The sequence below is a fragment of the Ptychodera flava genome, chromosome 7, assembly GCF_041260155.1.
Source record: "Ptychodera flava strain L36383 chromosome 7, AS_Pfla_20210202, whole genome shotgun sequence".
NCBI classification, from domain to species: domain Eukaryota; kingdom Metazoa; phylum Hemichordata; class Enteropneusta; family Ptychoderidae; genus Ptychodera; species Ptychodera flava.
In genome coordinates, this window is record NC_091934.1 from 18840675 (window position 1) to 18867170 (window position 26496).

The 26496-nt window shown below is 36.0% G+C and overlaps 1 protein-coding gene and 1 long non-coding RNA gene across 2 annotated transcripts; one reads left to right on the forward strand and one right to left on the reverse strand.

Moving 5' to 3' along the window:
• LOC139136356 (uncharacterized) lies at positions 1–26412 on the forward strand. Its single transcript, XM_070704080.1, has 9 exons — positions 1–37; positions 803–1009; positions 1783–1874; positions 7750–7765; positions 10421–10645; positions 11372–11614; positions 22684–22745; positions 22956–23046; positions 26078–26412. The coding sequence occupies exons 1-9, from the start codon at positions 1–3 to the stop codon at positions 26410–26412; spliced, it is 1308 nt and encodes a 435-aa protein (XP_070560181.1).
• On the reverse strand, positions 16300–20966 carry LOC139136947 (uncharacterized). The gene is made up of 3 exons (XR_011553275.1): positions 20424–20966; positions 19026–19118; positions 16300–17163 (listed from the first exon to the last, which is right to left on the reverse strand). It is a non-coding gene; the product is annotated as an uncharacterized lncRNA (long non-coding RNA).
• Positions 26413–26496: the final 84 nt, after the last annotated feature.

The following is a 26496-nucleotide window of genomic DNA, read 5'->3' on the forward strand; positions in this document are numbered from 1 at the left end:
ATGTCATTTACCGACGAGGAATTAAATGACTTAGAAGGTAAACAGTCAAAATTACAGCCACTAGCCTAAGCGCTGCTTTCTATACGAATATTTCATGTTGCACTTTTCGTGTTGCATTTTTGAAGTAATTGCTTTAAACCATTTCCTTTTCGCAAGTGATCCGATACCGTAGCCAGAATGTCTATTGTCAGGCAAGTCTAGATGACAGTAATGTTACTGCCCACTATGAAAATAAATTCAATAAATGTTGATATAGTTCCCCTCCGGGAAATAAGGTATTAAATTACAGTGCAAATGACAAAATTTTGAAATTTCGACACTTAGTAAACGACACAGAAGAAGACATCTCTATAATATTTGTCCGCGATTCTTAAGCACCAGAGAAGCCTGTAGTGGTAGAAGGTGTTTATCTTGAAGCTGATGATGTCACCTACTTCTGAATGGAAGTAAATGTAAGTACAGTGTTCTGATAAAATTAACTTGTCACTTGTTTTTCCTCATTTGTTTGTCACATCGTATTAAAGAGTCAATAAGAGTCGCCGAAAAGAAGTTGTTTTCCTAGACCTTTCGCCTGGCTCATAAAACTGCCTGTTTTGTCCAGAATAAAACAGTTCCATGGAAAAAATATATATTACCCTCATGGCAGTTAATATTTGTATACTGTTAATCAGTTGTTCGTTATCGGCGATGTGTTACTGCAGTTATTATTCTGGGAATATTTGTGATTAACACCAACATTAATACCCAATGCGAAACGTTAACTATGGATGTCTATTACAGATCACACATTTGTTCCACGCAGTTGTTATCAATTTGGAGAGTCCAGACGCAGTCTATGGAATTACTGAGGCATACATCTTCAACGACATGGTTGAGTATTCCAGCAGCTACAGCGGTTACCAATTTTCTGTTGATGCGCAGTGTGATGGTGGCAATTCCAGTATTTTTATTCCAGAGAACTACCTTTTGAAGGCGGGAGGGTATTACTTGACGTTTACTGTCCCACCGAGTAAGTGTGTTTGATATATATTATATATATATATATAATATATATATATATATATATATATATATATATATATATATAGAGAGAGATATATATTGATACGCTCTTTTAAAAATAATAAATTGAGTAGTATAAAAAACAAGTATATAACTGTGAAAGAAAAGTGTCGAGTCTTACAACAAGCAAAACAATTATCCTGATATTTGTGCTGATGGAAAGCGTTCAATAAAGCTGATTTTGAAAGACTGCGTGTGCTAAAATGGCTCGCGTGTATCACCAAGGTGCATTGCTTCATAAAGTTAGTCGTCTTTCAAGATTAGTGTACAAATTTGATATTGTAGAAAGATGATTACCGTTCTGTTCCGAGAGAATTCATTGTACACAGGGTTCAGATGACGACGTTTCTATAAAAAGGGATGTGGTTTTAATCAACAGGGCAAAAGATTCAACAGGTAGCATCGGATTGTCACTATTCTATTCTAAATCAATTAGATCTATGTTTGCATTTTATGTGCAGGATGATGAAACACCCAAGGAAATGAACCAAACAGGAAAATAAAAAATTGTTGACATGACGACAATCAATTAGATCTATGTTTGCATTTTATGTGCAGGATGATGAAACACCCAAGGAAATGAACCCAACAGGAAAATAAACAATTGTTGACATGACGACACCATTACAAAATGTTTCAAACTGTAATATTATCATTCTGGTGTTTTTGCAAGAAACATGTGTAACTATAAATGATATGTGTTGTTGTATTTTAATGCAGAGCAAGATTTCAAGCTCTCTGTGAGCGTCAAGCACGTTATTTTTGATTATCTGAATGAAGAGTCTGGTACCTGGAAGAATGATGGTTGCAAGGTAAATTTAAAGATCAAAGAACATAATATAACATTGCCTTGTTTCAAATAAAAAGTGCTAGTTTACGAATAGACAATTGTTACCTTACAAGATAACTGCAAGTATAAAAGCAAAAATGCAAGCTATATTGGAAATTATACTTACCCAGGAACGTTGCTTTCGCCAAATGTAAATATGTCACTGCAGCTCCCTCTAGAGTCCCAAATCAAAAACTGTGTGGTAGTTAACAAGCACTTGTATTGAGTCGAACACTTAATCTTTGCGCCGTAATCAAATCCCTTTATCATCCGTAGGTGTCACCAGCGTCGAACAAGACATCAACTGTTTGCCTTTGTAATCATTTGACAACATTCAAGACAAATATCGAAATAGAGTAGCCACGTTACGTTACAGATATGTGATTAAAGCTTTGTTGATCCGCAATGGTAATAGTTGAAATGATGGATACAATCATTAGCGTGTATTTTATATCTACCAAACTTAAATACTGAAAACGAAGTAACACGCGATATATATCATTATTAAATAAAACATTATATACTGTACGGTTTAGCAGAGTGATTCGTGGACATTGTACATCATACGAATTTTTGTGATTTTATATCGTCTTCAATAAGTGAAGATGTAATTTTCTTACACCACATGTTTTATAATTCAAACGTATTTCAAATCAGTGTTTTAAAAAGATGCACATAGGGAGCCTTAAGTGAATGTGACTGGAGGTATCTATGGAATGGTCATATTGCAGAAAACTGCCCGTAGGGAAGAGTAGCATTTTTCGAAATTCAGTTTAGCTTTTAGAAGGGTGACACTTTCAATGCTACATTTTATGATGAATGTAAATTTTTAGCTAGTTATTTACGGTATTATATGGACACGATACTGAAAATATCTCATAATGAAACTGTAAATTCGGTTGATCTGAAATTGATTCAAATCTGTATCATGAGATACAGCCTGAATAAGTGTGAATCTGTGTACCCAAGGAAAAACGGTATGGCAAATTTTGAATAGAATCGCACTTAAAAAAATGTTGCACATGATTATCCAATAATCGAAAACGAAACGATATACCACGTCTAAGGAGCCATTGGTAGTGCAGATACTTTCAAGTCATTGTGTCCTCTGAGATTGGTTTGAATACTCATCGAGGATATTGTATTGGACAATTAACGAGAAAATTATTGCAGGAAAATAGAGTGAAAATGCCATTATCTTCTGTGCATCCTATTAGTAAAGTTACAAAAACTGTAGTTGGTTATTCTTTTGTAATTTGTGAGTCGCCCACAGCTACATACTGTAGTTTTTTTCATACTTAGATTTGAATAAGATGATCTTAATGATTCTTTGCTTTTTTAATCATGTGTATTAGGATATCGTCAAAGTGATGAGATCTGTTATGCAACATGAGTTACATTGCATGATGGTCAGCCACGTTATGAACAATTATCTGTCACAAATATCGCTTGAAAAACCACTTACTTTTGCGGATACCGTGATATTTTTCACCTATAACAAATGGTGTATATCATTATATAGACCCAGCATATCCCTTTGGTTGTCGTTTATCAACAATTGTTCCAGAAAGAGTCAGAACGAAAAAATGTTAATATGTTATAGCACGGCGAACCCGCCCGCTTAATCAGTAAAAGTAAATAAGTGAAGGCATTGACTAAATTCTTTTTGAACGTTTAAGATGAGACTCATTAGACTCGCATATCCATATAGATGAGTTGTCTTGATGACGAATCAACAGAGAACTAGAGGAAGAAATGTATGTCGCTTCTGTGGTTTATCATGGAAATAAATAGTATCATTCTTTCTTGGGTTTGACTTTGTTGTCGATTGACTTTACTTTGTCCATCCATTTTTGTAGTATATTTTGAATATGTAAAATGTCCTATGACTAAGGTTCATGCTGGTTTGTCTGCTTAGTTTCCTTGAACCTTTATTGTCCCCATGGAGGAAAGAAGACATTAAATGTGTATTAACATATATTCTACTGGACACGACCCGTTGTGTTTTTGCATTCAGCACATAAATGGATGATTTTTTCTCATCTAGTGACATTCATATGATAGAACTTGTATACTTATACACTAAAATGATCATGTTTAAATATTTTATTGTATATATTTGTAGATTTAAGGATATCTATGCTTGAACATAAATAGCCATAAAGCCTTAATGTGCACGGATAAATTGATTGTTTGGCGGTCAGTAAGCAGACGTTGGCTCAGTAACATTTTAGCAGGACTGAACAACTGATGAAAGTGCTAGTGCTATATTGACATGGCAACTGTTGATATGAGAACTCTTACTGTAAATAATTAAAGAACCGCTTCTCTACTCCAGTATGGTACTATTATCTCTTGCCGTCGAAATCGGCGTTGTTTTGACACAGCGCGGTGTTTATGTTGAATTGGACCATACAAATATTTTCCAGTGCGAGTTTTTGAATCACCTCTTTTATCGTGCTCAGTGAGATATCCGGAAATTGTTGAGTGTGATGTCCGTGCAATGCTGACATATCATGAATAAGCCACTTCGCGTCAACATCTCATACATTTACGTTCGTTGAGTTATATAAGTAGATCAAAACTTAGAGGTTTCCCAACAATTTATACATCATAGGCATGAGTGTTGTAAATTTCGTTTTCGTAATTTACATAATAAGTTTTGCCGCACAGTCGTGTCAAGATGAGCGTTTGGTTAACACGGAGCAGGTTTAAACTTGCTCTACAGATCATGGGTCTATTATTCCCTTGAGCGGAACTCTGCTAATGCGTAGTATTTGTGGTCGTATGTACGCAGATACCGGTTTCAGTTTGTATCCCATAGTTTTGGGCATGAGGAAAGCCTGGCAAATTCTAGATAGTTCTGTTTGCAGTAAACTGATGTAAAACAATACTTAAGAAGTTCTAAAGGTATATAACTTCATTTGGTTCTTATTTGATAGTCAACTATATCGATTACTCAGCGTTGCCGTGATCTGTTGGGCTATAGACCTAACACAACAATATTTGTTCAAATCAAAATTTAAAGTTGTACGTAAAACGACTATATCTGAATGATATGCTACAAAATTATGAACTGTCGCGGTAATTTATCCTTTTAAGAACTACTATTGTGTTCATAATTTTGTCAGGCCATATTCACTTTAAAAGGCTATCGATAACATGGTGTGAAGCATGGACACTGTGGTGGACTGACAAGAATAACAATAGAAAGTGTATTTTAAATGGATGAAAGTAGGCCTACAGATATGCGTCATAAAAGTATCTTCACCCTCATCATAGTCGTTGTAGAACACACAACATGCTCTTTCCGAGTCGCGATTGACCAGAATACGTCACGTGACGATAAAATAGATACGTCTAGTCCCCACCGGATCGAAAAAGTGACGTCAGAGGGTATTTTTGGAAAGACCAAATTTTTGGCCCTCAGTTTTGACCAACTTTGGAAAGTGCCCGATCAAGTGACCGTTGTGTCGTATGCACTTTGCATCAATGGCGGGTGACTACAACGTTATAAGCGTCCGGGATAAGGGACGACACTCTCTAAAACAGATTTTAGAAACATTTTCAAACATTCCAACAGCGTAGGAACTTGAACATCTCATCGACGGAAAAAATTAAAGTGCAACTAAGTACGTCGCTGGGTATGCTTAGAATATTTTTGAAAGTAAGTGATTCCGCGTACAACTGAAACCGCTGTGGAAACATAGCCTAGTAAACGTGTCACAATGGATTGTTGCCGTGCAAAATATCAAAACACATTAAAACTATATAACATAATACAACATGAGCATGTGATGTGTTATAATAAAACACCTATAACCTGGTCTTTATTCGGGCTATAGCGCCCATTTATTACCCCGTGGCCGTATGTTACCAGAAACACATCGCTATACCCCTTCGCCTACGGCCTCGAGGGAATAGCGATGTGTTTCTGGTAACACACGGGATTATAGACGGGCGCTATAGCCCTCATGACCAGGCAATAGGTTTTTAATATTCTTTCATACCTTTGCAGACCTTTTAAGCATATCTTTACGAATTAATGATCGAACTTGAAAATTAATGATATATCTCACCACTTGATGATCAGAAGATCCATACAGTGATTTTGATCTAATTTTGGACAATGATAATTTTGAGCCACTTTTTATCACAAATAAAATTAAATTTAGGCGACAAAACTCGCCTAATCATTCTCGCTCATAAAAGATGCATATGTCCAATATGTCTACTGTGGATTAAGGTTTTGAGTAAATTTCCTACATAAAAGGATTTATATGAGACTGGGCCGCTAAGCATCACTTTTATCTTTCAACCCTGCTGCTAAACTGAGTGAAATATCATAGAATAGACTGACGCCGAGCTAGTTGAGTTAACGTGAGGTTACTAAGCTCATTCAATGCAGGTAGCGTACTTTTATCGATTACACAAACATTGTCAACGTTTGCAAAGTGTGGTTTTTTATCCCGTACCTAATTTGTTTTCCTCCAAAGTAATAATCATTAAAAGCATTTAACAATATTCAACAATACAAAAATTGACAGAATCGTGATCTTATCAATCTTTTTGTAATTTTAGGACTGCTTTTGATATTTACACAACTTTTAGGCAAGAAAAGTTATTTAGCACACTTGGTCGATAGATGTATCTTCATCAGCAGCGGTCAGCAATGCCTTGAGCAAATAAACGGACAAACATTCTAATATCCAAGCAAACTTTTCAAAACGACTTTCAACAGATAAGTTGCCTTTCTGTTTTTCCTTTTACTTCCCGTTTGGATATTTATCCTCAAAGTCATTGCTACAACTTTTCCTGATTAAGAGAGCAGAATCCACAAGGCCTCAAATCTGCGACTGAAGACTTACTCCCTCGTTGGAATGTTGCTAATAAAACAATTACACCTTCCGACTTGTCAAAATTATAGATAATTGATATCATATTCCTTTTTAAAAGTGGGGGTTAATGGGTATCAAGACAAACTTCGGAGCAGTCAGTATTCTGCCGTCCGAAACCAATACCAGTACCAGTAGAAATAGATGCCTGGGAATTTCGAAGGCAATCATTTTGCAAGCGTATTAGTTACGAAGTGAAATGTACCTTAGTTTCTTCCTTTAATTGGCCAGGATGATTGAGTTGTTATTAGAGTCCAAATTGAAATGTATTAGGTTAGTAGTCGTGAAATCCCCATGGCACATAGTCTGTTGACATTAATATTGGGTTATTTTCAAAGAGTCCAGTACAATCCCTTTAATGCGCACTATATAATGGGTGATGTATTTTGATTGAGAAGATTAATTTTGAAGACGACATGATAAACATCAATTATGAGGATAGTAATGATATAGATATTTACTCAACCATCATCATGGACTTACAATACTATTTTTGCACTCAATAGGCTTAAGAGAACCGACACAAACAGAAGATCACAAAGAGCTTGACTCGGAGATTATTTTTAGACAAAACACAAGCCCTGGACTCTATTCTACAGCAAGACCATTGGAACAAATACTGCAGTACTTCAATGATAACAGTACTTCAACATTCAGCTTATTCAAAAACTTTGAAATAGATGCGATCCTGAATCGTCCCTTATACTTTATTTGCCATAATAATAATATCAGATGTTTAGTGCCCCTCCCCTTTTTATCAAAAGAGTATATGCACCGATGCAAGACCTTTTGCCATTACCTGATAATCAAATAACTGACTGTAAATTAAGTCAGGACGCACAGTCACTGCGTCGGGTGCACCGAGGTATCATGCCGACTCCAATTGAAATGGCTAAACGGTGGAGATTGTGCACGCGCCGTGTAGTATGTTTGTTGTGGTTTCTCATTTTGTCCCGTGTACAGGCCGAACGGTCTACAGGTAGGCACAAGACTAATCAATCACCACCTGAAACGTTGCGTCACTTTTTTTACCCTTCTTTTAATAGTTGTATTGTCAATATATTGGTTTTTTGTAACCGTACTCATTTATAGAAATACAGATGAAGCTTACAAAATGCTATTTTCAAATGTGGCCACCAGGAGGATGTAAAATTCGTGTAGTGTTGTGTGATGTCTTAGGAATTATCTACATATCTTTCTTAGGATCTAACAAAGCTAAGTGGGGTATACACAAGACGACAAATCGCATGACTTTATCTCAGACGATGCACTTTCATTTCAACTGTGATCGACAGAACCCCCATCAATATTATCGTCAGAAAGAGTTTCCTTATATTCAGCATATTTCGGATGAAGAAAATAATAGATTGTACAACACTCCTGGCAATTATTGATTGATCGCGCTCTATAAAACGAAACAAATATCGACAGAAAGCAACATGTCATGATATGAAGCCCTGATCGTACTCTCAGTCTGTTGTTTCCTCAGTGTCTGACCCGTCAGGATAAATGTGATCAAGGTAATTCGATATGGCTGGATTATCCGAGCTCAACAGATCGTAATTATATATGTTGGTGTTGTTCAAACGTCTCGCCAGTGTTTTGACCCTGACTTGTACAGCGCTTGAAGGAACTTGGCTTCTTACCACTATAAGAATAAATTAGCAAGAAATGGTACACAGTTTGTACCCATTGGCATGCTGTTGTGACGTTATTTATTTCTCTGAATGAAAACAAAATATGCATTTGTCACCTTAAAATTTAACAATTTTAACAATTTCATCATTGATGGCGATGTATTTTTGTATCTATGTTGATACTGACATACCCTGATCAGTGATAGATAACTTAGATAACAGTGTATGGTTACCTTCTGCTGCCATGTTTGTTCCATGTTCGTTCAAACGCTCTTTAAAAGTGTTGACAGCCATGTGTCAGTTTTGTCGTGGATAACGGTTGTGTACATGGCAGCAAAGTCACATGAACGGAGAGATTAATATTTCGAATTCTAATCTTGCAAGGTCAATGACCTACTTCGAATTTTAAGTATCCTCATTTGATTCAATTTATTACTTTCGTAAGTTCTATCGTGATATCGAAAAAGGACCATTTTTAATGCATGATAAAATCACAGTTAATAATTGTGACAAATGTTTTGTTGTGCATTTGTTGAATCCTACCATAAAGCGGTTTTTGTAAGAGTTTTTATGAATATTATGTTTTCCGTACAGCAAAGGAAGGTCATTTTATTTCAATAGCATGACAAAGAATTTTCCCTTACTACTGTTTGCTACCATAAAATAGCTACAAAGACGTACATCATTCTATAAAATACCAAGCTGTATCATACAATTTGTTGCTAATTTTAGAACTATAGTAGTGGCAGACAACAGCATGAAACTAAACGTGAATGGGCTTCCCCTTTTATCGCTAATGTTGGTGACAAAGTATTTGAACGATAACAACATATTTGTGCCAAAGAAGGAATTCAGACCTATCGGAACGTTTTTTCTGTACTATTTGAAATTCTTTCGGATGAGAAGTTATTAATTGAAAATGCATATTGTGACGGACTTTGGGAGGCACGTCTGTACCCATTCTATGATCAGGAGACGATACTAGTAAACGTCAACGGATCATTATCGTCTGCTTTGTGCCATTTCGCTAATCTGATGTCTTTGTATCAATAAATTGTTTTGGTGTTCCTGTATATGTTAAACGAAAGTTTACGATAAACAAACAGCACGCCACTCTTATCAAAACGTGTCTGCACAAGCATCCCAGACGAGGATGGTATATATCTGAAATGTATTACATGACAACAAGCTCAACCCTCTTGGTCTGAAATTTGTATTTGTTTGACCTGAGTACGACATGTCAGAATACGAGTCGTTATATGTGCTTTGTATGCTGACCTTCCTCGAGAGCATTGGAAGAAGTAAGGATGATCGTTCCGTAAACTTGAATGTTTGTTTAAGCCGATGATTAAGCCCGGGATAATTAGATTGAATGACATTTATTTCAATTTTTCTGTTCAAGTTTTTCATTTTAATTCACTCCAGTGTAATCAGTCATGTTCGTTATGCATGTCATTTCGCATGGACAATGACAATGTATTAATGTCTCTGTCAATATCTTGCCACCCATCTTATCAAGTATATTTAAATTGAAAAATCAACATCAAAGTGTTTGTACCTGTGTGTCTGTATATAGTTGTTTTAGGATTTATGGTCTATGGATGTTTGTCATGATTTGGTGTTACTATTGAAGACTATATTGTGAATTCATACGTTTACAAACATACATATATACATACACACTCATACATACATACATACATACATACATACATACATACATACATACATACATACATACATACATACATACATACATACATACATACATACATACATACATACATACATACATACACACATACACACATACACACATACATACATACATACATACATACATACATACATACATACATACATACATACATACATACATACATACATACATACATACATACATACATACATACATACATACATACATACATACACAGACAGACAGACAGACAGATCGCTATCTATTATGTTAAAATATGCTTCTGTTATTTTTACAGAAATGCCATTTTGTTTTCTTGAGGACAACATAGATCATTATGGATCTGACTTATATTCGTTGCAAAAGGACTCATATGAAGATTGCTGTGCAGCCTGTCATGAAAACTCCGAATGCAAAGCATGGACGTATGCAAAAAGTGGCTCCTTAAGTGACATGTGCTTCTTAAAATATTGTGTAGCTCCTCCCTCACCGAATAGTTATGTGATATCAGGCACTCTGCAAGGTACTGTAAACACAAAGTCAAAAGACGAGTTATGATAGGAATAAAATAATAATCTTTAGACATATATTATCACATTTTATATTCATGTCATTACTCGTATAAAATGTGAAAATATATGTCTAAAGATTATTATTTTATATCGTGGCCAACTCCTTGGATTGTATGTGAAAGTAAATGCAGCCATATTTGCCGTATCGGGTAACTCATCAAAATACTAGCCGAAGATGACAGTTAAATTTTACTAGAAATTATTTTTTCCTATTTTAGAATGACAGAACACTAGTCAGCGTGTTTCCAAACACACAGGGTCCATTTTGAACACGATTGAAACTGATTTTCGATGATTGGATCGTCATATTTTTTCAAATTTCTCAAAAGTGCTGGGTGCCCAATAGCTGAATGTTGCAATATTACAAATCACTCATAAAATCAAGTGTATAACTTGAAAAGAAAAGTGATCAGCTTACATTTGCAGATTAAACCGACATTACTTCACCATCCAGTTATCCCAAATGAGTTCCAATCGCGGTTTGGTAGATACAATGATATCTGTATATATGTCTGTCGATATAGCTTAACATTTGCTTCGTGACGTTAGGTGGTGCCAAAAAGGACAACGGAAGTCATGGAAGTGATATTCAGTTTTACAAAACCGCATTAATGTAATCTTGAACGTTAATTTATACCTCTATTTTCTTAATCTTTATCATCCCCTTCTGATTTCAGACACCGAAGAGCCGCCGGTTGTCATCTGTCCACCCGACATTGAAGCAAACATGTACATAGATATACCTACCATACAATTAACATGGTCACTTCCAAGTGTGCCAAATGACTCTGGTTGTGTCAGCTTATCCGTCAGCCATGAACGTGGTAGTAACTTTAGTATAGGCGTCACGACGGTGTCTTACAAAGCTGAAGATTTAAACGGCAAAGCAGCTTACTGTTGGTTCAACGTGACGGTGAAAGGTAATCGTAGATCACGATTTGTGTTGGGGGCGTCCTACGGTATTAAAACGTCTTCAATCACGAGGAGTTTTCTTCCTTGTTTATTTGCATGTTTGAGTCGTTCACTAGAAGCATGTGAAGGACAATTCAAACGCGAGTAGCAAAATCTTAGCCCCTGTTTCTGAAACCTTAATTATCACTTCCTTTGCCAACCGCGATTTTCCTATTGACGTGTCCTTTTTTCGAAAACTGTCATTCTCTTAACTAATTATCATATGATGCGTTGAATGCCTGCCAAAATTAAGCTATGACATTTGTAATTACGACATGCCATGATGAGATGCAAAATGCGAATATTTGACATGCAGACTTGACATTCGTAATTACGACATGCCATGATGAGGTACAAAATGCGAAAATTTGGACATGCAGACTTGACATTCGTAATTACGACATGCCATGATGAGATACAAAATGCGAAAATTTGGACATGCAGACTTGACATTCTTAATTACGACATGCCATGATGAGGTACAAAATGCGAATATTTGGACATGCAGACTTGACATTCATAATTACGACATGCCATGATGAGGTACAAAATGCGAATATTTGGACATGCAGACTTGACATTCGTAATTACGACATGCCATGATGAGGTACAAAATGCGAATATTTGGACATGCAGACTTGACATTCATAATTACGACATGCCATGATGAGGTACAAAATGCGAATATTTGGACATGCAGACTTGACATTCGTAATTACGACATGCCATGATGAGGTACAAAATGCGAAAATTTGGACATGCAGACTTGACATTCATAATTACGAAATGCCATGATGAGGTACAAAATGCGAATATTTGGACATGCGGACTTGACATTCTTACATGAAGAATGTGAGAATTTGCTAGGGGACATTCAATGCGAAGTTACATTTGATCATGCGCAATGAAGACCCGCGATGCAACATGCAGACATGCCATTATGCGATGCAAAATGCAGACATGCCATTATGCGATGCAAAATGCAGACATGCATTCTGCGATGCGAAATGCCGACATGAGGAGTAGAAACTTTGAATTAGGCTACCTTTTCCAGCAAACTAGGGGGTCACCTCATATCCACAATGCACCGGTGCATTCGCAAACATGGTCGGCCTCGAATAAGACCACCTTACGGTCTCTTGAGCTCCATGAAGGGTCTATGGTATTACGAACGAGCATCAGAGAAGTGCTTGTGTGGCCTTCTGTGGTAAGCTAGCAAGGACACCAGTTACTCAGAGTATACATATATGCCAAATGTCAAAATCAAGCAATCCGTTGAACTCTGATTTTATAAATCGCCATGTACGCTCGAGCATGGAGGTAGTAGGAGCATTCAATCTCTACTTCTCGATCTCAATTCATAACGTATGGATGATCAGTTTCACGATTTCTTCCAAAGAAAATATGTGAATGTCCATCGTCTTCTTTCTAACTCGAATGCTTTTGGAATAATCGACGACGATGTTGTCAGCCCTGTTCAGCTTGTCATTGGCGCCATTGATGTTCTGGATAGCTCTGTGATGATGGTTTTGAAGCCTGAGTACCGTTGTTGAAACCAGCAAATTCCCGAGGACGGCCCTCGTTCAGCATTACTGAGGATCAAGTACCAACTGTGTAATCAAATGTTTTGAGGGCTGCACGTGACATTTGATGGCATATGTGTGTGTTTGCTGGAAAACTGAAGCATGATACGTGCTGCCCTTAGATGTGAACAACTTACATATTATCCTCCTGTTGTTTGTGGCTGATATTAACAGTGATGGTCACTGTTGTTTGTAAAGGTAGCTTACTGTATTCAAGCGATGAAAATTTTGTATAGTGCATTAAATAAATTAACATGACCAGTATGCAGTCTATGAATTTTGATGTGAAAAAAGCGCCTGGCATATTTGAACAAGGAGCAATGTTTGGGACCATCTCTAATGAGACATTGATTGTACCTGTTGTGTACACTGTGAATAAAGTATTAATTGATGTGCAAGTGACAGCACTCTGTCTGATCCATGCATAGTATTTTTGCTATATATTTTACAAAGGGTGGATAGCCACAGTTATTAAGACTTGAAAGAACAGTACCACACAATTTACAATATCAATAAATATATGCATTTATTAACAATCGCTTAAACTTCATTCAATTTTCACAATACTCATACAAGTATGAGAACAGATGGCATTTGTGACTCTACCTCAGTGTAGATCTATAAACATAGTCTTTCATATATCATTGTGTAGCAAATAACAAACATGACTACATGAAGTCATACTGTACTGTTCCAATGAGTGAAAAAATTCTGACCAGTAAATAGATGGTTAAATGTCAAGTATTTCTTGTATATTTTAAAATTGAGTGCTGTGTCATGGTATCAAAATTATGACAGTTAAAAATCACACACTTTACATGCAGTAAATTTGGCTTGTGTGTACTTATCATAAATTGTACGAAGTGTTGTATTGTCTTTCTTTAGATATAGTAAGTGGTTAGTCTCACTTTCCCAGACTTTGTTTGCTGCACTGATATTGAAATCCAATTTAATCTTTAAAATCTTTATCCCAATTGAACTGAGTTTCCTTGTGTCATCCTTACTTTGAGCACTTTCAAGTTTGCAAAGGCATTTACATCGGTTACATTGTTTGGCAACCAGTTGGGTTTTGCATTACACCTACCATTACCAGCGAAATCTAAATAACCATGACATGGTGTTCAGAATTCATCTTTACAAAAACCAAAAACCATTTAAAACTTTGCTCATAGTATCATCATTGCAAGCATCTGAAACCATGGCAACTGCCTGGGCCTGCCAACGCAGCTTGCAGCTTTAATTTATTTATATAAGTTGTAGTATATAATATGAGTATGATGTGTACATTGCCAACAAAACTTTTATCTACTGATTTTTTGGCGTCTTGGTCTTTTGTCAACAATAAACGCACTAGCAATGGTGATAATCTAATGACAGCAGCCACAGATTAGCAACTTACAACTTGCTTGCTTTCCTTAGTGCAATAGGCAGTCACACTCATGATGAAACAGCATGAGATTATCACAGGACAAATACATGACACTATGCATGCAGTTATAGCCTGTATAGAGGAAACTCAGTTATAGCCTGTATAGAGGAAACTAAGGTCTATGATAGTGTCACTGAGTGAAGAGAACAACCTCAACAAGAAATCTTCAGAAAACCAGTTTTATAAGACCAAGACCCTTTAGGTTGATGGTATAAATCTTCATTGGCAATACATATCATACTCCAAACTATCAAAATAAACAACACAACAAAAATTTGTGGTGGGACCCATACACCCCTAACTCTGGTGGCAGTATGGGCCACACTTATACCCAGTGATATGGACTTTAAGTTTTACATGTGTAGTGATTTTAAACCAGGCTTAACTTATTCAAGGGGAAGACCTCATCAGTCTTGTTCTGCAAGCATAGGAAGCACAGAGTATGTAATGCCATAAACTGCCAATCACTAAAAACCTAGCAACATGTGTGAATTGGTAGATGTTTGCAATGTCTTTGTATCAGATATGGTTCAAATATATGTTTGCTCTTTACCACAAAATGCTAAGAATAGGGATAGTATAAAGTGTATGATTTACTAGACTTATCACAAGGCCCGAGTAATTACATTCTTGGATTTGCATTCACACATGCACAGGTTTTTTGGAGGTTTCATGAACAAAGAACACTGTATTTGAATACCAGTAGGACTTTACCGTTTAGCTTTTTGCCTACAAATCTATGAATTTTAGCTACTACTCTGTGAATATGTGACAAGGTAACATATTGTAGGTACGTATCTGTCGTAGTTATATTGGTATGCTTGTCTGTCTGTCCATCAACTGTGAAAGTTGAAAAGTGCTGTATTCATTACTCTGATAGTTGCTGTGAAGGTATGTAAGGGGATGGGACAGATTATTTTTTGTGTAGCATTGGAGATATGCAAATGAGCTGTACAAACTGCAAAAATGATAAATTTAAAGAGACATTGTTCAAAACCTGCTCAAATAGCCTCGACATTTAGTGTCTATAACCTCAGGGGTGATTTGAGGCAGATTTGCTCAAATTGCAATGAAACTACAAATGTTTTAAATTTTTAGGCAATTTTCTCCATTCTGAAAATTCACTTTCTTAGGAATCACCTGTGTGATTAATTAAAAATTTTTATGCACCTCAAATGCAAATAATTGACATGATACTTCTACATATATTTGCATGACATAACCGTACTGGAAGTTCGACATCTGTAACACATGAATTTGATACAGCATTTTAGACATATCATACTAATTATGAAAGTTCATTAAATATGCAACATAGCAATCAATTGACTTGATACTGCTTAATGACTTCTCACAGTATTACAGTACTGAAGATCAACATCTGTATCATGTTTCATCAAATTTGATGCAGTATTTCTGGACAAAGCCCCCTAATTAGGAAAGTTCATTAAATATGCAAATAGCAATTAATTTGAGTGACACCACTAAGTGTCTTTGCAAACTTATATGACACTGTGTGCTAAAGATCTATACCAAGTTTCATCAAATTTGCTGCAGTATTTCTATACATATCACCCTAATTACAAAAGTTCATCAAATATGCAAATTAGCAATTAATTGATGCAACACGGACAGTGTGCTATCAGAGCTCTGTGTTACAAACATCTTCACAAAGTTTCATCAAATTTAGTGCAGTCGCTTTAGAAATAGAGCTCTTTTTCAAAAAGTCATTGTCAATGACATAGTCCCCGCTTTCTCAATAAAATGACCGTCACACGGCCATATTTGGTCAGATCGCAAAACAATTTGATGTGCATATGCCTGACATAAGGAGTAACCCTTGTACCAAGTTTGAATGAAATCGCTCCAGACGTCTCTGAGATATCTCCATGAACGGATGCACGCACGCACACAACCAAAATATAAGTCCCCCTGGACAGTATCCGTGGGGATATAACACAGAATCTTTCCCCACAATTTAGCAGCATTCTTCAGCAGTGACATGAAACAAAAGTTCAGCATTTAAGTTTGCAACAATGTAACTAAACATGAAAAAATAGAGTGCAAATGCATGTGTTACATGTAATTGCAAGACATTGGTGTCATATCAGTTTTAATCCATGTGCAATTGCTTTACCACAAGTTCAAAAAGTTCCTGACTTATAACTGATTGTTTGAGTACTTGTAACAGATGTTCCATTTTGCCCTCATACAAAGGTTCCTCTGTGTTTCTTGTCAGTGTTTGAAATGTCAGGTGGAAGAACTCTCTGGATGGATCCCAAACATCCACTGCAGCCTCTTCCCTAATACCAGAAATTAATGTTACAGATGGATGAATGAAAAGATCAACTTTCTTCTCATAAATGCCAAACATTTGTTGAAATGGTGACTTGGCATCTTGGATGGAGTATATCTTTGGTGGTCTAGCATGCCCACTGATAGTTGTTTTCCTCCATTCTTCAAGTGTTTCCAGGGGTGTCATAGCAGAAGGTGTGTTTTGCAGTGTCTGAAGAAATAAAAAGACAAGTAACTTTGATTACATAACATTTGCATGATCTAAACAATTCCTACTGATCGTGATCCTAAAATGACTGTCCTGAGTGACAAGTAATCGTTGATGACGCAGCCCCGGTTGTTAATGGCTACTTTGATTACATGATTACATTTCATGGTTTGTCACAATTTGGACATACTTACCAAGGTTTACCCCTGTGAACATTCATACCAACTTTCAAAAGAAGTGGACAAGCAATTTCAGATAAAATGGTTTTTTTTTTACCAAAAATGGGGGAAATTTGCCTAAAAAATACAAATTATAAGACTCACAACTAAGGTTACCCTTAGGTACATGCATACCAAGTTTCAGCCAAATCTGGCCAGTAGTTACTGAGCTTCAGCACTTGGCAGGATTTTACTTTTTTTTGACTCATTTGCAAAATTTTTGACATTGACATTTTGATATTTTACCAAATTCAAATCTCCACCCCAGGGCCCACCTGTACACAGAAGAATAAGATGGCAGGTGCTGTGGTTTTGAGGTTTTGATACATGCATACATACATATATACATACATACATACATACATACATACATACATACATACACACATACATACACACAGACATACTTACAGACATACGTTGTTGAAATGGGTAAATACCTAAATGCGTAACTGCAGACAGACTGACAGATAGATAGACAGATAGTACATACATACGTACATATGTATATACATACATACAGACACATACAGGCACACAGACAGACATTTCATGGTCAATTATTGACGAGCTACTCTAACATAAGCAAGCGATGCAATCTCTGCATATCAGAAAAGCTGCACATTATCAATACTGAGAAATCTTTGCTGTTAAACAAACAATCTGAGTTGGTTTCAAAATGTCGCCATCAAAACAAATATTATTTATCAAAGTTTAACACCACATACAAATAGAATGGTATGTCCCAAAGATTTAAAAGAAAGTGGGGTAAGGATCCTTTAACTTCATTTGTCTGATGATTGAAGGATGCATGGACCTTAAGTATAATCTTTACAGCCCTGATACGAGTTTAGCAGGTCAAGGTCGTACGGCGGAAGGGCCCGAGTGTGAGGGCCCATATGCCGTGCGACTATGGTCCGCAAAACTTGTATCTGGGCCGTAAAGGTTTTATCATATACCGTATGGAATGATAAATATGTACTTAACATAATATTTAGTTTTGTTCTGAGGTAAAAATTTGTGCAATATCAAATATTCATTGCCATTTGTGTCAATTTTTCAGAAAAGCAATGGCCTCTTCACATAGTTGATTTACTTACATAATGACGTTATTTGTTTACCTGCAGAAGAACACGCAAAGCTTCATACATGAGCAACAGAGATCCAAGTTGTAATCAAGGTGTATTAAAGAAGGACAAATGCATGATGTAAATTAGTGTCATTTGGCACGCACTTAGGATAGGCCTACGATGGATTTCACTTGACTTTAGAAATATTAAATGTCACCAGCCCGACTCCACTGTCGCCACTATACAATCTTAGCGAGCAGACGTTTTCCTAATCTTGCTTTGACTTTATGTACAAATATAACATTCCCCGATAGCAACACGCGTTGTAACAAGTATTGAAGCAGTTCATATAGTTCAACAGTGAACACGATTGCCCATATTTGGACGTGCAGAATTCAACGCGTGTTCATCCAAATTTGGGCACTGGGCTGCGGCGTGATACGTTAAAAAAATGCATGGATGTAAGGGTGCTTTCTCACGAAGCTTTATATAGGCACGTGAATCTAGGTATATGATAACAGATATTATTACTGTTACGCTGTACTTTGTGTACAGGGAAATGAATCATTTAGCTTACCACTTGTAGGTCCATGGTCTGTTGATGTTGATGCCATGGATGTAGAACCCATCACATCTTGAACTGAATTTGTCGCTTCATAGTGGTTTTCATCTGGAATATAAAATGGGCAAATGTCAATGTTTTTGATGATTACTCTTCATTTTCAATTCTATGTTGTACAGTATCTCACTGTCTATTTTACTTAGACTAAGAGTCCAATTTCAACCAGTGTCATACTCAGCATAACTTTAGTTGGACACATACAAGAGGCTTGAACCGGTAAAGTCTACCACATAGTCATCTTTGCAAAACTTGCATCATATGAGGAGTGTGAAAATAAACTTTCTTTGACATACATGTCGATGCTGTTAGCTGGTCCTGTGAGTGCTGATACTGGGTATATGACTGTTGTGACTGTTTTGAAAGCACTGTGTGACTTTTTTGAGCTAATTTGCATATTTTCAACAATAAAAAAAAATACTGCAATTATACGGTGTCACTCAAATTTGATCAGAATTGGTATATATCAGTTTGGGTACCAAAGATCAACAATAAATGTTGCTTCTATCTGTTCAGAGCAGGATAATTCTACGTTGATGTTATGACAATGATTTCTGCACAGTACAACCAGGAAAACAACAAGAAGTATTTAAACCAGAAAAACAAGAATAACAAAAGTAAATAAGGTCTGAAACTTTAGGTACTGGAGGTCAACTTTAGCAACATGCATAGCAGAAACAGCTAGCCCCTCTTAGTTTGAGCATAGACAGTCTTCCCCCTCTCTTGTCTATGGTTTGAGCAGGTCTGTTAATATGTACCGGTAACAGTTCATAAACAATGACAGGATATGACTCAAGGTCAGTGGAGTTAGCCTGTCTTTAACTGGCATGCCATCACTCCTGCACATTTGCAGAATTTCCCTTTTTCTTACCTCATTTGCACATTTTTGACACTGACGTGTTCATTTGAACAACATCATATCTCAACCCCTGCATCTACCTGTACACCAAATACTGAGATGGTAGCTTTGGCGGTATGGTAGCCTTTGTGTGTGACGGACATACATCCGCACATACATTTCCACATACATACATACATACAGACAGACAGACGCCACCGACTCATCATGTAAGCTCTTTTTGGTATTTATATACAAAACCAAATATGAGCTAAAAACTAAAAAAGATATTTTGTCAGAATCATATGTTCATCAACACAGGAAATATCAAGTCTGTAAGTACTACAGTTCCCCAGATATTTGAGTGGACGGACATCCTCACAAACAGACATACATACATACATACATACATACATACAGACTGACAATGGATGCCGGACGGATACCCATCCCAATAGCTTCTATAGACTATTAGTCTATAGTAGCTAAAAAAATATGTATGTATATGTTTTGCTTACTTGCCACTTATAGCTGACAAATCATAAAACACTTGATTGGAATCACGATGGTGATGTCTAAGCCTTCTTATTACTTCATCTCTGCCAACATTCCCTGCCAAAATTTCGATTAAAATATCTGCTTTCATGTTAATCTGCAAAAAGATGAGGAAATGTATGTCGGTGGTTTTTCACAATCAAAACACTACACAAAGAAAATCTTTCTGTTTAATCAGTCAAAACATTGTGGTAATGTTCTTTGGAAGAGCAACTATAAAAGAAAAACTTTCAATGGCATTCTTTAAAAATCCTTTTGGAATATGATCATCATGTGCCACTGACAAAACAGCATCAAAGTCACCATAGCAAATCTGTATCATACGTCTTAAAATCTGATGAACCCATTCTGAATATACATCCGTGCAGACTAGAAAGTAAATAAGATAATAAATAAACAATTGTCACTTCTACTGTATTGTTGTATAATCAACATCTGTAGTGTACCCAATTTTATGTTTTGAGCTCGATGGCAATTTACGTCCAATTCTCAGATGACTGCGGTAGTTACTGTACTGTTATTTATTATCTTATTTACTTTCTAGTCTGCACGGATGTATATTCAGAATGGGTTCATCAGATTTTAAGACGTATGATACAGATTTGCTATGGTGATTTTTACCTAGCGCTGTGGACCACGTTGCCGTCTCCGATTGGCGGCACGGCGTTGTATAACTAAGAGAATGTCGTCGCAAAATTATAAAGACCAGCGACTGTTTTAAATCGAATAAAACTATGCAATACAATCTGAAATATCGTATAGAAGTAAGGTTAGGGGCACAACACCTGCTCTTCAGCCACTTGGCGACTCGGCGACAGCTACCTGCCGACCGATAGCAAAACACCACCAACAGATTTCAGCTTTGGACAGTTTGGAAATTGTTTTCCAAATTTTTTGGACGTGATTGTAGTCGCCATTTTCATCCGTGAAACGGGCCTTTTTATACCGAGTCCGTATCTTTGTAAATTCAACTTCTCCATGGCAGTAGGTGCTTGCAACGCACTGCGTTGTCGCTCATCGGCCTCACTTGTACCAGCTCCAGGGCTCGGAGTTCAAGACTCGACGCCATGTTTGCAAATAGTTGAAAGACAGATGCATTGTGGATGTAAGGTGACCTCCTAGCTTGCTGGAAAAAAGGTAGCCTAATTCAAAGCTTCTACTCCTCATGTCTGCATTTTGCATCGCATAATGGCATGTCCGCATTTCGCATCGCATAATGGCATGTCCGCATTTCGCATCGCATAATGGCATGTCTGCATTTTGCATCGCATAATGGCATGTCTGCATTTCGCATCGCATAATGGCATGTCTGCATTTCGCATCGCATAATGGCATGTCTGCATTTCGCATCGCATAATGGCATGTCTGCATTTCGCATCGCATAATGGCATGTCTGCATTTTGCATCGCATAATGGCATGTCCGCATGTTGCATCGCGGGTCTTCATTGCGCATGATCAAATGCAACTTCGCATTGAATGTCCCCATAGCAAATTCTCGCATTCTTCATGTAAGAATGTCAAGTCCGCATGTCCAAATATTCGCATTTTGTACCTCATCATGGCATGTCGTAATTATGAATGTCAAGTCTGCATGTCCAAATTTTCGCATTTTGTACCTCATCATGGCATGTCGTAATTACGAATGTCAAGTCTGCATGTCAAATTTTCGCATTTTGTACCTCATCATGGCATGTCGTAATTACGAATGTCAAGTCTGCATGTCAAATATTCGCATTTTGCATCTCATCATGGCATGTCGTAATTACAAATGTCATAGCTTAATTTTGGCAGGCATTCAACGCCATATTATCATTCGATCTGTTGAATAAGTTATTGAATGCTTAGTGAAACTGCGACTGTATTACTGATCGAATGACAGAATGATTGAATGACTGAGGAACAGTAGGCTACTACCTTGTATGTTACTTTTTTGATGATCAATCTATAAATCGCTCGATAAGTCGATTGATTTATGGATAATTAATTAATCGATTCATCGATTACTTAATTTATTAATTAATAGGGTAGTTCTTTTGTGTTGCCTGATGACATATGTCATCCCGCTCTTCTACGCAATTATGACTTCTCGGCAGCCCTTTTCTTCAAATAACAATCCTGTATATTCGACCATATCTATAATAAGTGTACAGCCTAATAATATTTATTTGCGCGTTCTCAGATTAAGTTTACAACTCTTTTTGTTTTACACAATTTTTATACAGCTATCGCCAGGCCTTTATTTGGCGATTCAAATGGACACAGAGAGAACATTTCAACATCCGAGGTTAGTGAAGGTCCTATTAATAAAGTACAGAATTTATGCTTGTTTTGACAACCATATTATGGTGACGATTATATCAATGTGCAATAAACGGAAGGTATTTATGAATGAAACTTAGATATTACTTTTAAAACTCGATGGAACTATGACTTTGATTTCTGGACCACAAAGACGATAATATTGATATGTTTCATTAACTCTTTTATACGACAGATTATTGAAAAGTTTGATGAGTTATCCTATACGATCTCTCAACTTGAAAATGTAAATATGTCGGCAGAAGAAAGCAAAACATTAGCACAAGGTGAGCACCATCATTTATCATAAGAATTGATGGACGGACGATTAGATTGATGGCAAGTGAGGTAGAATAGCATCGTATGTATGTATGTATGTATGTATGTATGTATGTATGTATGTATGTATGTATGTATGTATGTATGTATGTATGTATAATATATATATATATATATATATATATATATATATATATATATATATATTATTCTATATATATACAATAAAATTTACCTATCTGACGATCGCGTTTATGCGTGAAAATCGAGTAATAGGTAGCAAACATACTTGATGTGTTCTCAAATTTATTGTAACATTGCTCTGCATCCCTGCATTGAGCACTTTACCTCTCTGAGAAAATACGAACACGTTTTGGTATATATATATATATATATATATATATATATATATATATATATATATATATATATATATATATATATATATATATATATATATATATATATATATTATACACACAGAAGAGAATCCCGAGAAATGTTGGTCTTGCATCCTGGACGATTAATTTATTATTATTATTATTATTATTATTATTATTATTATTATTATTATTATTACAAGTTTAGGGGCTATAAGTATTATATAGAAATCTAAAAAACAATTCATTGAAGCTGTGGGACTTCTGAAAAAAAAAATGTTGTTACTCCTGAATGGTTGCCATGGAAACATCTCACATTAAAATGAGTGTGATTTTTTTGGTGTGCTAACCAGAAAACCCCTTATTATCAATTTTTTACATCAATTAATAGTTCTTTAATAGGAATTAGGGAAAAAGTAACATTTTCAATCCCAAAATAGTTACTATGGCAATTCGAAACATTAAAATAAGTCTGACATTTGTGTTCTCTGACCCGAACTTCCCGACTAGATAATTTTTATATCAATCAAAGTAACTTTTCAAGGGATATTAGAAAAACTGAAATTTTCAACACCTAAAATGGTTACCATGGAAACATGGGGTAGTGAAATCGATATCATATTTGGTCTTTTCGACCCAAAATACCCTAATGGTGAAATTTTCACGGAAATTTAACCTATTATTATTTGTGTTATTATTTCTATATAATACTTTATTAATTATAATTATTATAATTATTTTTATTGTTATATCTTTATTTCGGACATGAGCGTCCATATAAAAGTCAAATACTGCAATAGTATGAAAATTCAGTTACAAAATTAAATTATGGTTGAAAAGATAGAAAAATTGATTATATCTACATACATAATCCAATGGGTTTCTTTTTAAACAGACATTTAAACAAAGATTAACTTATTCCAGTGTTTTACCATGTCTGAGTTGAAATACAATGATTTACATACATTTCGTACAATTGCATTGCTACTTTTCAAAAGTCTTTGTCTCAGGCTGTTAATCTGATTTCTCAGAAGAGCATCAAAGTTGCTTATTCTGTTAGATACAAACATTAGATTCGCGCTGCTCCGTTTCTCATAACCCAATAATAGTCGTGCAGCATTATTGTAAGCAACTTTCAATTTTTTCAAGACATTTGCAGAACAGCTATTCCATATTGGTCCCCCATACAACTGATAACAATAGGCTTTAAATAGAATGCATTTAACATGAAAAGTACACATATGGAATTTTCTCATTAGCATATTCGCTACTACGTAAAATATCTCGTCTGCCGCTCAATGTCATCATCATCTCTGAAATGGTCAGTTAACACGAACCCAAGATGTTTTTTCTTAACAACAAAGGCTAATTTAACCCCGTTCAGGTACACACATGGAATGCGCCGAATCCTACTGTGATTCGCAAAAACGCACATACAGTTAGTCTTTTTACTGTTGAAAATGATGTCGTGAATATCACTATAATGAGTACAGAGATCTATTAACTTTTGTGTACCTTTGACAGAAGGACTAATCAAGCAGATATCATCCGCGTACATTAAGTGATTAACACAAATGCCACCAATATTATAGCCAGTATTCAAGTTTGATAAGAGAACACTCAAATTATCAATATAGATCTTAAAGAGCTTTGGTGATAAAATACCACCTTGCTTTACACCGTTAGTGACAGTAAAACCCTCAGATAAACATGTACCCCAACGAATAATAATAATTTGAGTTCGATACCATTTGACAAGAAATCTGACAAGGTAAATGGGAATTTTACGTTGAATTAATTTCTTGAAAACCGCCCAATGGTTCACTCTGTCAATAGCCTTAGAGGCGTCCATAAATATAATAAATACATTACTAACATGTTGTCTATAATAATTGATAATTTCCTTAAAAATAAAGACGCACATATCAGTGGAATGTCCTGACTTAAAACCAAATTGGTTATCAGTCGTTCCCAGATAAGAATCAATTTGACGCAATAAGTTCAATTATTTTAGAAGCAATAGTGGAAAGTGTAACAGGACGATAATTGTTTTTATCTGTAATACCACTATTATATATATTATATATTATATACTTTTACAGTAATTTTTATTCAAGTTTATATAAATGTCATCAATGTACTTTGTAGTACTGTCTATCATATATTCATCTATCATCTATCATATATTCCAAAAGTAGGCAAGTGCTTGTAGTACTACCTGGCCCGAAACTATCATCAGGCTTATGTTTGGGTGTGGTTAAATTTACTGCCACTAATGATATCAATGAAATGAATGAAATAACTATAAAAGGTATGGCGTCAGCTTCCTTGTAAGTAAGCAGACACTGAAACCAGTCGGTAGTCACAGATTGTATACGCATGTTTGTTTTCATAAATTGTTTTTCCTTCTTTTTATATTACAAAGACATATTCCTTGCACACAAGTTAATAAGAGCCCTTGACCATAATACCTGGGCCAGCTGTTGTTTGCCAAATTGTAATTAAATGAATAGTAAATAGACCCTCAGAAAAGGTGTTAATAATATACCTACCTCGTTTTTGAATGAAAAGACCCCGTCAGTGACATCAAACATTATTACCTGGCCTTCGTCCGCAGCTTGTCTACTTATTCCTGACAATTAACATTTCTGCTCTACAGACATACTGGAATCAATGCATGAAGGGATAGCAGTTTACGTGAAATCGACTGCTGAAAATGAAATCAACGATCAAGACAAAGAGTTGTTGACGAAATCAGTGCTAAATACAACAGATAACCTGGCAAAGTTTGTACTGTTCAGTATCGAGCCTGGCAGCGGTCCCGTTGAATTGAAAACCCCTTCCATTGGTCTGAACTTAGAAACAGACTCTGTAGAAAAGCTCACCAACACTTCAGTATGGATGGGAGATGGCCATGGATTTAGACTTCCCTGGGCAGAGCAGCTTTTCTCAAACTGGACGGTAGAACGACCTATCAATAGAATTGTAAGTTAAGAATGACGGACCCAACCTTCAGTGTGGGTCACGGAAAAAGGGGGAAAACAGATAACATTATTTGTTGTGATACTGTGTATGTTC